The sequence below is a fragment of the Alosa alosa genome, chromosome 14 (genome assembly GCF_017589495.1).
Source record: "Alosa alosa isolate M-15738 ecotype Scorff River chromosome 14, AALO_Geno_1.1, whole genome shotgun sequence".
NCBI lineage: Eukaryota > Metazoa > Chordata > Actinopteri > Clupeiformes > Clupeidae > Alosa > Alosa alosa.
Window position 1 is genome coordinate 10,228,239 of NC_063202.1, and position 18,084 is coordinate 10,246,322.

An 18,084-nucleotide genomic window follows, 5' to 3' on the forward strand; every position below is an offset into this window, starting at 1 on the left:
GCAACTGACTGTCTGTACTGCAATGAATAAGAAAAGTGAGTTTATTTACAGGACATATGGATTCACCCTCTGCATGCAAACAATGACCAATGAGATGGAGCTCTGCAATTACACTGAGCAATTTCAAAGTAAGTCTGGGCTTTGGGTTAATCAAAATCATGCTCCACATCACCCTCCCCTACATTTGTATTCCCTCGCAGGCTTGTGAGTGTCTTTCAGTGGTTTAGAAAATGGCTGCCACTTCCACCATGCCACTCCAGGCTCAGAGTTTGTAAAGTACAACTCTTAAAATGGACACATGCACATACTTGCCACTGAAACGAAGCATAGTAGAAGTGTATGGGCCTTAGACTAAGATAGACTAAGATAGACATATACTGTATGACAGTGACACATCACAGTATACTTGGACCAGATTGCTTGTTGTATACTTGTACCAGATTGTGATTTCCACAAATTTGTTGAGTTTATCAGAAAAATATCTTGAAGGTTTTTAAAGACGAATATGTCTTCCTTAATTTATATTTCCATTTATTTCTTTAGGCATGGGCTATTCAATGTTTGGGGTCTACGTTAGCACTGTAAGGCCATTATTTAATTGAAAATAATATCACAATACTAAAGAATGTTCTCACTACACAAATTTTCATCATGTTGTGTAGGCCTTACAGAGAGTATACAAACTTCAGCAAAACAAGAAAACTACAGGACAGAATACAAACAACCTAAGCAGACTATTTTAAGACAAGCAAATAAAGAACTGAAACCACATTAAGCAGCCTGCCATTGTAAAGACCTGTATCGATGACATCGACCCGTGTTTCTGTGCAAGTGTGTTTACAGCAGAACTCTGTCTGGCCCGGTCTGGGATTAGTCCATTCGTCACCTCTCACCTGAGAGTAGGCTTGAGAGTGCAGTCTTATTTCCTGATGTCTGAACGAAACAAAAGAGTGGGACAGACCAGCCTCAGATGCAGCCAGGCATGATGGATCTGTCTGTGACAAGCTGTGTTCCGCCTCCCGCTAACCTCTCCACTGACTTCTCCAGGCCAGAGCTAGTGCCTCCTCTCTCTCTCTCTCTTCTCTCTCTCTCCTTTCTTATCTCCAGTGGCATGTTTGTTTTTTTTTACCTGTGCTTCAAGTGAGGATCAATTCGGTGAGTTATGAAATGACAAGGCAGCGCCTTTGAGCCGTCTTTCAAACACCTCTCCGCCAGACAACGACGCGTCCCCCCGAAAATTACCCCCTCTGATTTATTAAACTGCACACACACACACACACACACACACACACATCGCTGCATTTTTAATTAATGCACACACTGACAGCCCCTGAAGAAGTTTTTGATGGGAGGGAAGTCATAGGCTTCTCCTCAAAGGGAGTGAACTTTCTCCCAAGCACCCGCCAACGCAATTCATTTCTCTAAGACGGTGGCATTTCCATCCAATGTTAGTGAAATGCAAGACCATAAAGGCATATTCCCACTGAGGCCAACCTACCCCAGAAACACAACTCAAAAGGCTCCAATAACACCTTGAGTGGAGAGTCAGCGTGACATGGTGCCAGTCTACACAAACTCACACCCTTGGGTGAGTGCGCCGGGGCAGGGCTGAGGGGCGTGGAGGTTAACCGCACAGTCTCTGTGACAGAGCACGGCGTTTTCCCTCTCAATCCATCAGGGCCGGGGTCTGGTGGTAGTGGCGGTGGACATGGAGCTCTACTGACCCTAATTTTACTTTAATACGTCTGGACTGGACCCTCAGTCCATTTCTCACCTCCGTAGACGGCAGTAATGCACCCTCCAGCTGAGAAAATATTCCTACATCACGAGACGAATGGAAAAACATGACCTGCCTGCAGTGCACAATCACTCTCTCTCCTGAAATGGTGGATGCCATTACACACAACTATCTCTCTCACTCTCGCTCTCTCTCATTTATGGCAATTTGACTCGTTGGTTACATCTGAGCTGTGACAGGAGGGACTCAGCAACACAGCACTGGAAAGTTGCTAATTTTAGGGCTGAACTTTCTGGGCCGTCCTTTGTGAGAGGCCTCGGGCTGCCTGGCTGGCACCTGTGGCAGGCGACGTGACCCAGTTTTGTATCCAGCTCTGTACACACACACTGGACAAAAAAACAAGAGGACATGGCTGGCATCTTGCCTCAGGTGAGGGAGTTGGGTGTGGGTGGGGGGTGTTGGGGTCATTCACGGGCAAAGCAGTGATGTATTGCACTGCTCGGCAGGCCGTCCCAGCTCAGTACAGCTCATCGCTGGCCCACACTCCCAGCCAAACCGCTACAAACGCCCCCCTCAGGCACCAACACCTGGACGGATGTGAGCGTGACTGGCTACTCCAGTCTGTGTCCGCATCAACACACACACTCGCCTCCATTTTTCACTGCCTATGTAATCACTTGAAAACTCCTCTTAGATCAACATGCAGTAATTAACCAGCAGCAGACTCTCCTCAGTTTATGCTCTACATGACGCTGCATTTCATAGCACATAGTGTGGAAATGAGGACCATTAGGTGACAACAACAAACAACTAGAGCTCAATAATACGTGACTTATCTGTTAGATCGCTAGACTGAAAACCAGTGCCGTAGTACGAGTCATTAGCTAAATTCTAAATAAAATAAAATAGAGACTCGTGACTTGACTTGGACTTGAGCACTGAATGACTCGAACTTGGACTCGGACTCGTGCATTCGCAATTGCTATGACTCGTCGAGGACTCGACTTTTTTTTGTAATATATCATAAGGCTATAATTGTAGTATGTCATTAGGCTATAATTGGCTATATGATTTTAATACCTAAATTATTTATAATGCTAATTTTAGTGCAAGGGAATGTTAGGCTACTGCTTCATGTCATATGTCATACAAGTCACGTCATGTTCACATGCAAAGCAAACTAACGTTAACTTTAACAGCAAAATGCCTGGAGACATGACCGCCGCCATGTCAATGTAGTATTGCCAGGCAATATTATTTCTCATAAATGACATGACATTCCCTAAGATTACATTCAACCTAGGCTGAACATCACACACTGCTGCTGGATAGCTGATCATCGTGACTTGGTGAACAGTGTTTTTCCTGACTGACGCGAGAAGCGAGGGACGTGCCCTGCCGAGCTTCTGTCTGTTAATTTGCAGCAGGCTATTATCGGATCGAAAGAAAAATAAACTAAAAAGTTTTCCCGATCAAGATATAGCATACTTCTTAATTTTGGTGTCATAAAATTTAGAAGCATAACATTAAATTGCCTAGTAGTGTCCATGTAGCGTGTCAATTTAGGCCTACGTGTCTGCGCAAGTGAAACTGACAAACTGAACCTCTCATGGGTAGGCCAGAAACAACTATATTTAAAACCACGAATGAAGTGGATTACTGTTACTGTTCAAACGAGCGATTTGATAGCCTAATCCACTGCACGGAAAAAAAGAAAATAGCAACTTGTTCTATTTCTAACAGATGAATATCGTAGCAAATAGTAGCCTATGGCGATGGCAGCTTAAAAAAACATTTATTTCACTCATCTCGCTGAAATGAACGTAGAATGTGGCCTGTTGCACAAAGAAATTAATTAGGCAGATGATCTGCATCTCCGTTAATCGAAAGCTAGTTTTCATCTCCATTGTTGACGTGAAATATGTCTCCATAGTGTCAGTGAAGTGATAACATTATGCAGTTGCAGGTAGCCAGTGTTCACGTCACAGGAGTCAGAAAGAAGCTACCAAGACGGGCCCCTGCTCTGTTTCTGTCCCTCCCAAACCGCGCTAAAATTGTGTAGGCTATTTAACAGCCAGAATTTTTTTTAAAAATGCCCGGGGGAGGACTTTTTATGATCCACACTACCTCTTACAAAATAGGCCTACTCCAACGTCCATCTAGCTCTTGTGAAGTATGAACTTCTACAACACTGCCTACAGAGTACAATTGTCAGCAGTTAGTAACAGCACAATGTGACTTAATGGCCTGTGTGATTGGGATGTGGATTGCTCATTAATTATGAGTTGGCCTATAGGCTATGGTATGGCTATGGTATGGTATTCTCTCCGATATAATAAATACTTGCAAGGTTTGGCAAGAAATTTGGCAATACTACTTTCACACAAGTGATGGCACCCCTGCATGGAGACAGAAGATTGTCCGTTTTGCTTTTAAGGATTTCATCTGCAATGGGAAAAAATGGAACGACATGTAGGCTATGCTTACTTTAGTGTTGGACTTGGACTCGACGTGGATCAATAGTGACTCGACTCGGACTTGACTCGGATGAGTAGTGAACTCGAGTCGGACTTGACTTGGAATTGTTTTTTAATGACTTGGACTTGACTCGGACTTGAACACTGGGGACTCGAACCTGGACTCGGACTCGAGGCATCGTGACTTTTTTGACCATTTTTTTTTACCTGTGTCATTCGTGTCACTGTCTCATGTCATAAGTATTGGACGGTCCCACACCGACCAGCTCAGAGCAGAGGCGGCCACTGGCGCAGGGGGCCACACTCTCCACACCGTATCATCATCAGTCTTGTCAGGGTGGTCAGATGAAAAGTGACGGCTGAATCCGCAAATTTATTAACGCCGGCAGAGTTTATGCCACTGGAGATTACGTCCACTATCCCTCATTTTTCCACAGCACTCGGGCCCCAGCAGAAATTCAATTTACCCACACTGCCGAGCGCCGTGGCGGTGAAACATGCGCCTGCCCCGAGCATGCTGGGAAGTCATCAGATGGTCAGATGAGACACGGCTCATGAATATGAAATCATCTCTTTGTACAAGAGGGAAGCTTGGGGTCTGTACCATGTTTTCTACCAGTATGCCAGAAGGGATCATGCCATAAATGCTGAGTGCATTCCTGCACCAGCTACAGTCATCATCTGTGCATGCTGGAGCCGTAAGAGTATGTGTAATTATTATTAACTGCTCACTGCAGGAGCCTCTGATCAGCGTGTGATATAGACCCTTTCAAGAGAGTTCCATTATAAGCATCATAGTTGGCCCCACAAGGCTTCCGTTTTAACATTCCATTTGTTATCTTAATGCAGAGGAAGTAGATTGGGAACCAAATAAAACGTTCAAGCATGGTTTTTGTTTACCTTTTTGAAAGGGTCTATAATCCAACTCCTCACTCTGTGCAACTGCAGCTTACACTCATGTCATGCTCACCAAAAAACTACTAATTTTTTTTTTCTTACAAAGTACTTCTCCGGCATGTAAAAAGAATACAGAAAAAACAACTAATTTGTCATTATCATTTCTTTCATTAACCATCATTTTTGTATCTTTACTTTGACCATGTGCATCCAACGCAATGTTGTGTAATGACAAAGCAACCATGAAATTGCTATTTTTTCCTTAGGTTAATGCACCCTACTTTGTATTCATATCATATTATAGATTTATTTAAGGCAATTCTTTTTTTTTCTTAAATAAGGTATTCCTTTATTGACATTATTTATTTGTAAGTTCAGTTTCCCCTCTGCACTGGAATTACACACGCATACCATACTTGTACTATTTCCTGTGGGAAGTCCTACTGTAAAATAGTGTGCAGAAATATCACATTAACACTAAGAGCAACTTGCCCACATTTGAAGGAAATCTTTGAATTTCAAAAAATCCTAGAGAGCCTGGATATATATTTGTGCATAGTGTTCAACCGCAATTACTGAGTGTTTGTGAACTGTGATTTGTAAAGTGACTGTAGTCCAGCGTGCATTCCCGCGGACACTCACCATCCACTCCGAGATGATTATGTCCACCTTCTCCACCGGCAGCGTCACCTCCTCTATCCGGCCCTTAATTAGAGTGATGGTCTCATCCAAGTTGTTGGATCTGGGAGGGGAAAAGGCATAAGACCATAAACAAAGTCACAAAGTACTAAACCGTTTCACTAAGTACACTGTAAAAGTATAGTATATATACTCTTTTGATCCCTTGAGGGAAATTTGGTCTCTGCATTTATCTGTGAATCTGTGAATTAGTGAAACACACTCAGCACACAGTGAACACACAGTGAGGTGAAGCACACACTAATCCCGGCGCAGTGAGCTGCCTGCAACAACAGCGGCGCTCGGGGAGCAGTGAGGGGTTAGGTGCCTTGCTCACGGGCACTTCAGCCGCTTTCTACTGGTCGGGGTTCGAACCAGCAACCTTCCGGTCACAAGTCCAAAGCGCTAACCAGTAGGCCACGGCTAGGGTTGGGTATCGTTTGAATTTGAACGATTCCGATTCCGATTCCGATTTCTTATTTCGATTCCGGTTCCTAGAGATTCTCGATTCCTATTTTTTTAAGAGGCAGGGTCAAAAAAAAGTTTAGGATATTTTAAATGAGCTAGCTAACCAACGGTCTTTCTCAGGGTGTCTGCACATTTTCAAGTGCAAATTTAAAGACTTTTAAGACCTTTTCAAGACATCTAAATGAAACTTAAGACTATACCATGGCAAAAAGATATACATGACTGTTTATGCAATAGTTTTTTTTCCTACTAATTTTAACCCCCACCCCATTTTGGATGTCTACAGAAGTTACTAAATATATTTTGGCGAAAGAAAAATAATTGTGTGTGAATTACCTTCAAAGCTATAAATGCCCAATTTTAGGGTCTGGGCTGCTTGCTTTTGAAGCTGGCTGTACATATTTGGTTTTGCTTACTGCTGAGGCTGACTGTTCTTCACCTGTGTCTGTAGTAGCCTAGGCTACTTGCCAAAGACATGTGCACTGGACTGGAGTTAGACTAAGCTACATATTTTAATAAGCCTACTTTATATAATTTACTATGTGCATCTATTGTCCAATATGCAGCAAATTAAAGTTAATCCACTACTTTACATTTTGCATACCAGCTGTATCTAAACCAACCAAAGCTTGACTGAAACATTGTAAAACCATTGACTTGTTTTAAATTCATTAAAAGAGACAGGTCCTCCTCGCATGATCCTGCTGAAAACCGCTGGTTTCATCTCAAGCACGCACGTATTATGAACACTCGTTTTTTTTTTTGTAGCCAGTCGCCGACATTCAAAAAATATGCGGTTATAGTTCACAACTTTTGCAAAGTAGGCCTAGCCTACTGGGAAACGCTGGCAAGCAAGCTGCTGGCAGATATTACAGGTAGGCTATTATAACTTAGACAGATATTTTCTTCCCTAGGCTAGGCCAGCAACACACGCTGGAAAGATGCAAACAGATCAACTTAACATATACAGTATTTCCTCCTGATTGCGAAGCACTGCACATAATTTGACCAGCAGTCTTCGCATCCATAGTTTGTGAAACGATGCTGCGTCCGAGCAACGATTTTAGATGCCAAGCGCAACTCCAAAAAGGAGAACAAATGAGCGTCCGGCTTGAGGCTGCGCCGGTCAGGGCTTTTAAAATCCATATGTCCGGCCTAAATTTGAACGTATGGCCAACCTATCGCTCTTTCTTTCTCTTGCTCATTCTACCGTAGGCTTCCTCATTCCACGTAGGCTACCTGTATATCTCTCTGGCCTCAGCTACACCACGAAAACGTCAGGCATATTATTTTGTACATAGGCCTACTGTATTATTACCGTTTTCACTCCTTTAACCACACCCGCAATTGCGTTTTAAATAAACAAAACTGGATTGAGACATCACTCGCTCTCTTGCACTCCCATACGCACATTTAATACCTCTCTTTCGAAAATTCAGTTGTATTTAAGACTATTTAAGGATCCGCGGGAACCCTGCTTTCTGAATGAAATAGTCTGACCTTCTCCATGAATTTTATTTTCTACGAACTATGCGCTTCTTCGTTGGTGTTCAGCTGTTTCTTCTTCCGGTCGGCGGACTGGGAATCAAAACTAGGAATCGAAATTTTAACTTTTGAACGATTCCAGGAAAATCGCAAAGATAGTCCCGGTTCCAACCAATACTCAATATTCGATACCCAAGCCTAGCCACGGCTGCCCCAAAACTATGGAAACTCTTACAGGACTAAAATGGCCAAAAGGCCCCATCACGTCTAGGACAGCCTGAAGGACCTGAATCATGACTCTACAAAGGCAACAAGCATTGCTTCATGTCCTTTAAGTGGTCTGATGGATTTAGAGGGTTTTGTATTTGAACTCTTCATATGTCCTTTAAGGTTCATCCTAAAAGATCTATAAAGAAACAAAATCAAACAAACAAGCGTCAACACAGCGGAGACATTTCTGTGACTGTTTGGTCTCAATGGGGAACTCCAACTGCATCCTATCCTACAGTGCAGATGGAGACAAGCACTCTTCATCAACATTTCATTTCATTTCAATTCATCAACACTGCAGTACACTACAGTGGATTTCATACGCCTCCAAACACCATCCCAACACCATCTTCACCTGAGCACCTATGTGCCTGTGTGTGTGTGACAGACAACCAACTTTTTAACAATCTTCCCTTCTTTTGACCAGCCGCCTCTGGGTATCAATCTCTCTAAATACTCCATTACCATGACAGCTAATGTTACTGGGGACAGAGCGATTACTCACGGCGGCAGAGCGCGCTCTTGCCCGGCCGATTCTTATCTGTGCCCCTCCTCACTATCACACTCTCCCAGAGGCCCACGGTGGCGTTCACACTCACCCCCACCCCCCTACCCCCATCCCACCCCCCTCTCAGGACTGTCTTAGTGGGGGGGGGGCTGTAATCTCATTACAGGGGTAATTTAGAGGACAATGTCAGATACGGAAGAGAAAGAAAGAGAGAGGGGGGAAGAGAGAAGGTGGGGGGTAAGGGAGAGACTACTGAGAGCCCTGCACTGGAGCCCCACAGCCAGCCTCTCCCTCTCATCCCTGGGGACACACTGGTGTCATGTCCCTAGGGACAGGTTCAGGAGCCCAGACTACAGAGGTTTACAAGCACGGGAGGATACTGGGATTAGCCATTCACACGAACCTCTTCCTATAGTTTTTATTTAACAAGCTTCCAACCTCAGGAAAATGGACTCGCCAGCCAGCTCTAAGATTAGCCTTAAATCTGCATGCTCTTGAGGTAAACAATTAATCACAGAAGAAGCGACAGAGTCCAAATTAACTCAGTCAATAAAATCAGAGGACACACACTAACTCACTGTGAAACGCAAATGAACTGCTCTCAGCTCCCGGAGAGAACAATGCAGAGGGCTAAACACACACACACACACACACACACACACACACACACACACACACACACACACACACACACACACGTTTGGCTGGAGACACACATACACACAGCGGGGAGGTGTTCATGCTGGCTGGTCGTCAGTCAGCGACGCCTCAAACAACAAGCTCTATTGTAATGATGAGTGTACTCAATGCACATCATCTTTTACTGCTGACACCGAGTTCCAGAGGGCATGTAGGGGAGAGAGAGAGAGAGAGAGGGAGAGAGAGAGAGAGAGAGAGAGAGAGAGAAAAAGAGAGAGAGAGAGAGAGAAAGAAGGAGAGAGAGAGCGAGAGAGAGAGGGGAGAGAGAAAAAAGAGAGAGAGAAAAAAGGGGACGCGGCGATGAACGCTGCATACCTAAACCAGAGGCGAGCCACACGAACCACGGGCCGAGCGACTCCCATGGCGAGCCGCTGGACTGTAAAATTAAACCTGCTTCCCCGCGCGCGGCCCGGCCCAGTGTGCTCCTCCACCGGGGACACCTTACCCAATCATAACCACCGCTACCAGAAACGTGCCGCCGAAGCAGCAGCGCAAGCTGAGAAAGGTGGGGGGATGAGGTGAATACCACCCAAAGTAAATGACTCCCATTCCGCTCTTATGGCAAATGAGATGAGCCATAATGACTCTGAGGTTGGGATGGAGGTGGTGCGAATGACACCGTAAAACCCGCAAAGCGCGAGATAGGTGGAGAGCTTCTACTGTGTGGACAGCGCGAGGCGACTGTCTGTCCGCAGTGGCGGGCTTCGATTTACGAGCGTCACGCGCGTCGAGCTCACAACAATCGGATTTACTGGAGTCGTGCTCCAGGAACAAATAACAAGAACACTGGAGGTCAGGCAGTCCTCTGTGGGGGCTTTGCTGAAACACCAAACCCACCACCTCAGGAACTTGACCCTGGAGCACCCGCACCAACCCAGAGCTGGAAGTCAGCTTCTGCAGCCCAGAGAGATGAGTCTGGTCAAGGGCAGCAAGGTCTAAGGGGACATTACTGACGAGCACTCAGAGAGATAACACGCCTCCAGCGAGACATGGTTATGGGTGCTAGAGACAAGGGAATGACTAATTGTGAATTTAATGCAATCCAATACATAGCCAACTGAGTAACCAACTCAGATATCAGACAAATAGACATGATGGAATCTAATGAACATATCCACAATTACAAATGTTGACCCTTCATCTTTTAGCTTCAATAGGAAGAAGCTTCATAGATATGTTTGACATGGTTTTCCAAATATGTCTGATGAGTTTTTGAGATTTGTGTGGGAAAAACCATTCTGCTTGGCTACTTTTATCCAAAGTTTAGATTCCTTGCTTATTTCTGAACACCACACTAACCTTACGATGTCCATAGCTTGGTAGATGATCTCGGACTGGTCAACCCCAATGACCTTCTTGGCACCCGCCCTTGCCGCGAACATGGAGAGGATTCCGGTGCCACAGCCAACGTCCAGCACCACCTGAAGGCCAGAAGGATGGAGGAGGCGGAGAAGAGAAGGAGTGAGTGAGAGAGTGAAAGAGGGACCGAGGGAGGGAGCACGCTGCCAAAGCAAGGAGTGAACGCACTCCTGATCTACCAGCTTGTCCTTGCCATCCCCCGCTGCCGAGCCAAGCTAGAAGAGAGCGGGGCGCGTTTATCATGCTGACAGGGTCGCATCGGCCCGCCGAGCTCACCCCCATTCGCCAACACCGCTGCCCCGATGGCCAAGATAAGCCCTGGCTCTCGTCGCCCCCCGGCGCCCAACCCCCACCCGCCCCAACCCCACTTCCAAATCATGCCCCCCCGCGCCATCCCCCGCCATCACGCAGACACTCATAACAGCCCTGGTGAAGCCGCCATCAGCATATAACAAATGAGGCCTGTATAGGCTGCTATGCGTCAGTGTGTGTGTGTATGTAAGAGTGTTACAGAGGTATGTGTGTGTGTGTGTGTGTGTGTGTGTGTGTGTGTGTGTGTGTGTGTGTGTGTGTGTGTGTGGGGGGGTCTCTCTCCGTGTTATCAGCTCTGTGCAGTCCACTGGTTAGGTGCTGTTGAAAAACGCTTTGGCATGTAATAAAGTCAGAGGGTTTTAAATCAGCGCTGTCATCACATCGTTATCCAGCTTTATCCACCTCTCTCTCTCTCTCTCTCTCCCTTTCTCTCTCTTCCTCTCTCTTTCCAGCAGAAAGCGTGGCCATGCCATCGTACTCCTGCACTCAAGCCCCAATAAAGAGAGAGGATAGCGGGTAATGCACAGGAAGGACCCTGAGGAGGGAAGGGACTGGCCAGGCCCTCTGTGTCCGCTCACCTTGTCCTTGAAGACGTCCTGATTCAGGTGCATGAAGTCCCTGTAGCTCTCCGTACGCACCTTGTCCTGGGTGGGGTGGGACAAAAGCATTGTGCTTGGTTATAAATGATTACACTGTCATAGTTTTTCCATTAAAAAGATGGAGCACGTGTCTCTCTGCAAGAGGGATTGTTACTGAGAGGTCAATGAGTCAGGACAACTAGTTATATCTCAGTCTATGCATATGTACACTTGGCATAAACCACTAGATTGGTTCAATATGGCAGTGTTTCCCAAACTTTTTTCCTAGGGACCCACTTTTTAAAAATGACAGACCATTTCACTTCAGATCTAACATGCAACCACCAATATTGTTTTAGGCCACAAGTTCTCAATCTTTTCAATGGTATAAGTTAGGCCTATTACACAACATAAATTGTGCTGGCGACCCAAATAAAACCTCCTGCGATCCACCCGTGGGTCGCGACCCAGTCTTTGGGAACCAATGCATTATGGGAGTTATGTCTCAGTCTATGCATATGTACATTAGGAATAAACCACTAGATTGGCTCAATATGGGGAAAGTATTAGGATTACAAAGTTAATATCATATGAAATAACAGTCCAAATCTCACAGATCAAGTTGACAATTTACAAAGAAAATCATGGAGCCTTAATAGGATCTATTAGCTCAGTGGGTCCCAAACGGTGTGCCATGAGGGCTGTGCAGGTGTGCGCCCTTAATAATTGCTAACAATTTAGTCAAAATTGTAGGCTACTGTAATAACATCTCACACAATTGCCTCTAAATCTAACAAAAACTGTGCAAATGTTTTGAAAGGATGCCTGACCATAAACCCGACCCACCCCCTTTTGAACAGAAAAAAAGACAATTAAAGCAGGGTGACAGATTATATCCCATTATTCAAAATACTGGAGTTTTTCCAGGTAAATCCAGTTCAATTGGATTTACATCTGGACCCATAGAAGGCCACTTCATTGCTGGGTGCATTTAGCTGTATGTTTTGGGTCATTATCCTGTAGGATAATGTCAACTGGGGTCAAATGTCAGTCTGAGGTCAATTTTCTCTTGCAGCCACATCCAGTGAGATTCTGATAGTCAAGCATGTTAAAGGTAAATACTATAATTTTCTGTCTGATCCCTTCAGGTACTCATACTTTTGGTTTCTCTGGCCCATGTTCATTTAGGTGCACATAATGAAACCGAACAGCAGAGTGACTATTTGGTCTTGGTGTAAACAGGCTGAATGATTGAATACAAGATCAAATACAAATCTGTTCAAGCTATTTTAGGATAGTAAAATGAACAAATAATCTATTTTCAAAGGCATGCAGCTGTAAATTATACATTTGCTTTAACTCTTATCACATTTAATTTCCATAATCTGTAAGGGTACAAACACTCAGCCAGGACTTTATATGGCGAATATTCTCAATTGAACAAACTCCATTGAATATTCTTATTTAACTCCTAGATATGACACGAAAATTAGGGCTAATTTTGGAGACATTGTGATTCTACATTTTGTAATTTCTGGGCTTTACAAAGATATTGCTTTTAACAATTAATTAACAATTATGTAATTTACATGGTGGTGAATACAGTCTGTTACTGTAGAATATGACAGACAAACTGCACTTGGACAGTGAGGGACAGCAGAGGGGTCAGGAGGTGAGGAACGGGTTAAGAAAAGTATGACGCCTGCATTTTCTATACATTGGTAGACGTAAATGTCGACGTATAGAGTTGAGTATTTTATGGGCCCCGTTAAATGTTCGTCAGCAGCTTCCTGCGCCAACAGCTCACATCTCCTTTGGGGTGTGATGAGAGTTTGAGGTCTGACGTAAACAGAGTATTAACGCACACAGTGCACTGAGCTCCAATCACAATCACAGCCCGCTACATACACTGCAGTGAAAGAGGTGTGTACGCATGTGTGTTGGGAGGTGGTGTGTGTGTGTGTGGGGGGGGGGTTAAGGCTTTGATCACAATGCAAATGCTTATGCTGCTTTTTCCTATGCAGACCCTCTCATAAAACTGGTTATTACTACTTGCATTTACTAACTTCAGAGGCACTGAACTTCAGATCATGCCCAGGTGCCGTGAGGTGGTGGCGAGGTGGTACGCAGACGTACCTTGAGCATCTCTTCATGGATGCTGTAGTGGCCGTAGGAGCTGAAGTAGGCTTCGTCCTCATCCTCCCTCAGCTCGGCGATGGACCCGCCAGCCAAAGAGCTACGGCTAGTGTCCGCGTTCAACACCAAGCCCTGGGCCAGGAGTCTGTGAACGCACGTGCAAACACACCAAACATAACAAAAAAACACACACACACACACACACACACACACACACACAAACACACACACACAACAGTCACGACACATATAGCCACTCTTCTCTTCTGGACACTCTTCTTTGCAACCCCCCACTCCCACCCCCACCCATTCACTCTCAGTTACTGCAGTGGAATTTTACCCCTGGTTCAACTTTTCCACTCTCCTCGCCTACTTTCATTGCACCCATCTGTGTTTCAAGTCTCTATGCTACCCTCTGCTGGTAAAGAGGCCAAACAACCTAAGAGGATAAATCTGTAAAGTTGAGCTCTCCTTTGGGAGAGTTAGAATCAATGTGTGCAGAGTGAAGAAAAACTCCTTCCAAGTGTCTCTAAAGAAGATATAAAGCATATAGTGGCCACTAGACTAACAGGGTTTATTGGGTAGATCTGTCCCAGATAACTATTTTTGCTGGACAATACATTGTCTAGAAAATATTGTGATAAACAATATTAGTCATTTTAGACTATTTTATGCTATCCACCCTATAATGTTGATAATCTTGAATTTCCCCTTGGGGATCAATAAGGTATCTATCTATCTATCTATCTATCTAAGGTCATTACAAGGCCTCCCTCCACCTGCAACTGCACATTTTTGTTCCCAGCTCATGAAACTGGATGTAATGGTGATGTTTAAGATTAAGCTATTTCATTTAAGATGGATGCTTATATTGCCATGTTTCCTTGCTCCAGTCAGAGGCTGAAAACGCACAGGCTATTTATGAAAACTAGGGCTGTCAGCATTAACGCATTAATCGTGGTGAGATTAAGGACAAGCATTTTTTTCAACGCTTTTTGTTTTTTTAAATTGCATGCCGCCAAATGTTTTTCTGTTTGATCCCTTCAGGTACTCATACTACATGCAGACTTTCTTGTCATCAAGCTGACACAGACACTAGTTCCTAGTAGGCTACTACCTCCTTCTCAAGCTGCTGCAGTCATGGAGAGGATAAACAGCAACACAGTTCAAAGTTCTTTATTTGTATTTTTTTTAACTCCTGGTCTGCTCAGTCGACGTGGAATTAAAATATCACCGAAGCACTTCAAATTTAAGCTACCATCTACGAGGTAAACATTGTTTACACTTCTATACTGCTGCCTGAACTGAACATAGTTAATGGAGATATGGATTATTTCTGTTTGTTATGCACTTTATTGTACATTTTTTCAATAGTGCAAGTTCCTTTATTTTCAACTGAACTCACATAATGATTTGTTTGTTATGCACTTATAATGTGTCTACATTTTGTGCTTGCACTTCTGCTGTAGCCTTTATTTCAGTTTAAAGCAATATATATTAAGCTACAGTATATTTCTAAAGAAGACATTGCGTTGCCACAGACTAACTGCATTTCTTTTGAAATTCTTAAAATTCATAAAGTAACTGTCACTGCATTCATGACATCCAATCAAGATACACTGATAAGAATTGCTTTACATTGTTAATATGGACTTTAAAACAGTTCTGAGATGCAAAACAATAGAATTTTAATCATGTGATAAAATGTGCAATTAATCGCGAATACAGGTAACTATTGAAATTCAGCAGTTAGTCACAGTTTTTAAAAAATGAATCGTTTGACAGTCCTAATGAAAAAAACATGACTACATATAACATGACAGGCCTAGCATTTGGTTCAAAAATTATGCCCAAATAGCAAAAGTGTTAAAGCTGCAGTGTTATAAATTTTACCTAATAGAGTTAGTTACTCTTACTCTTGATCATATCTAAAGTCAGCTTCTAGAATATTGCACGAGACAGATATATTGTCATAAATCTACCAAGGTTTCCATTAATGCCCGAGATAGAAATTCATATGGCTCTGATTAATGTGTAACCACTGCTGTATTTAAGAACCACCATGTAATCATAATATTTTGCTAATGTGCCATGTTGTTTCTCTTTCTGATAATATGATACTTTTCAATCAAATATTTAGTGTTCTGGTGGAATATGTGAGCAGTGCTCCAGAACAGGCATTAGGTCTCGACTCTCGAAGAGCTTACTTGAGCTTGTGCAGGTCCTCCATGGCTCTGGACAGTGCTTCCTCCGAGCGCACAGCTCTCTCCTCCGCCTGCTGGGCTCTTCGCAACAGGTCTGCTGCAGGGCCACCACAAGACTGGCCCACCACCATCGCTTCTACGCCACACAGCTCCTCCAGGTCTGAGACAGATGGAGGCACACAGACATTTGATGGAGAGATTCACTTATGGGAGGGCTGCACAACAGGAATGTCGGAGTTGTGTATATGTGGTGCATAAACGACCAGCTAAAGTGTCTGTACATACCAATCTGGAGTAATGGATCGTCTGGGAGAGCAGGTCGCATGTAATCGTCGCTGTCCCAAGGAAGGACTCCATTATCTGAACTCTGCAATAACTTTTCTGCAGTACACTTCTGCAGTGAGACAGTGTAGCATAGTTTTAAACCATCCAAGTAAAAGGAAGTAGGCCTACTGTAATTAACCCTAACCATCACAATGTCATCATGAGCTATCACCTTACCTCTGATCTTATGTAATTTATCATCTTTATGTAGCCATAATCATCCAGCCCTGTCAAAAGATGTTTATGAAATGATGATATGGTAAAAGTCCCTTTCAAAGAGTCCAAAATATCCAACAGAAATGCTTACTTACTAAATTTCTTCACCAATTCTGGAATGTTTACACAGTGTTCAGACAAACAATGTTGCAGTGTGGCTGCCATGGAATTCAGTGACCTAAAGAAGAAACGTGAAACATTTGGTTTTCAGTTTCAGCTACTTCCACTTCTGTTTCAAATTTCAAAAGTGCACAAACTCAGCAATCGTTAGTAGGCCTTAGCATAACCCACCTGTCACAAAACAAGCAAACAATTGAAGTATCAGAGTTCTCCGTCATCCATTCCCACTGCTCATCATCTTCACTGTCTGACAGATCAGGCACCTCTTCTCCGGCACCTCCTTCGTGGTCTGCGACAAAAAAGCAAAGCTAAATGCATCTTACAGCAAACACATACCGAGATGTTATAAACTTTAGCATCAAGTAAAGTTAACCACTGTGATTTCAATAATTCAGCGTTTAGGCTACTTATAGCGACTGAATGATGGCTAACTGAGCCTCACGCGAGATCATCACCACCACAGTAAAACATTAAAGTAGCCTATCGTTAAGAAATCCTGAATGACAATAGCTTCAGTTTATCAGTCACATCTGAAATATCTTGCTGTTGAAGACAAACTCATTAATAGGTGATATACCATAAACTTACTTATTTCACGTGTATCTGTGTATTCCGCCATGCTGTCGGCTTAGGTTCGCCTGTGAAGTTGTTGCTTCCGGGTCATGGAGGTTCGCATCAGCAGTTCAATCTGTAGCCGTAGGAGGTCGCTGAGTAACCACAGAATGTCCATTGTCTATCAAAATAATAATAATAATAATAGCTTTTCTTTTCAGTTTTTAATTGATAGCTGCCCGCTTGACCCCCTTGGATCCTGCAGGAGTGAATGAGGTCTATGGGCCACAGGCTTAACTGGTTCGTAACCCCAGTCAACTGTGAACAGTAATTATTAAAGAGGAATCTCCGTGTGAGCTGTCTCTATGGCCCCCTTCTGGGACAGTGGGAAGTGAATCAGGTGACACAATGTAACGGTCTGCTCTGTGTTGTGTTTATGATCGTTAATTGAATGCCGGAGTCTCAAAGTAGTTTTGCCGCAACTGTTTATTTGTTGTCTTGATAACAACAAGGAGTTATTCAGGACCTTCACAGGCTTGTCTGCATTCCAATTTAAGATCTTTGGTTATAATGTACCAGACACCTAAAGATAAAGATAACAGACACTCCTTGAGTATGTAGGGTAGCCCTTACAAAAAACTACAGTTCTTTATAAAAACGGCAGTTTGAGGAATTCCTTGCAGTTAATTTGCAGGAATGTAATATTTTGATGTAAAATTGCATTGCACTTGAAACTGTGATGTTCTTTGGAAAGACTGTAGCATAACTGCAGTTTTGTGTCACATAACTGCAGTTATTTTTTGCAAGGGAAGGTCCTCGTCTTCACAAAAGACAAGTGAATTCACACACAGGATCAGTGCTTTCATCAGATTTCACACATTGCAACAGTTCAATTAGGCTACTCCGGAAAATAGATAGATAGATACTTTATTGATCCTCAAGGAGAAATTCAAGGAGAAATTCAAAGAAATTCAAGGGAAATTCAAATAGAATAGAATGTTATGATACATTTGGTCAATGCCTAATTCTGTCTTTGGCATAGGCCTACAAACACTATTTGTCT

At 43.6% G+C, this 18,084-nt stretch overlaps 1 protein-coding gene across 1 annotated transcript in view; it reads right to left on the bottom strand.

Moving 5' to 3' along the window:
• prmt3 (protein arginine methyltransferase 3) overlaps positions 1 to 17,189 on the bottom strand; it is a 48,675-nt gene extending 31,486 nt beyond the window's left edge. Inside the window, exons 1-10 of the mRNA XM_048263488.1 lie at positions 17,058 to 17,189; positions 16,641 to 16,758; positions 16,445 to 16,527; positions 16,311 to 16,360; positions 16,095 to 16,203; positions 15,813 to 15,969; positions 13,606 to 13,750; positions 11,470 to 11,535; positions 10,520 to 10,641; positions 5,755 to 5,854 (exon numbers count right to left, since the gene is read on the bottom strand). Coding sequence (XP_048119445.1) covers positions 5,755 to 5,854; positions 10,520 to 10,641; positions 11,470 to 11,535; positions 13,606 to 13,750; positions 15,813 to 15,969; positions 16,095 to 16,203; positions 16,311 to 16,360; positions 16,445 to 16,527; positions 16,641 to 16,758; positions 17,058 to 17,088 — 981 coding nt within the window. The 5' untranslated portion in view covers positions 17,089 to 17,189. The remainder of the gene's footprint in view (positions 1 to 5,754; positions 5,855 to 10,519; positions 10,642 to 11,469; positions 11,536 to 13,605; positions 13,751 to 15,812; positions 15,970 to 16,094; positions 16,204 to 16,310; positions 16,361 to 16,444; positions 16,528 to 16,640; positions 16,759 to 17,057) is intronic.
• Between the last annotated feature and the right edge of the window lie 895 nt (positions 17,190 to 18,084).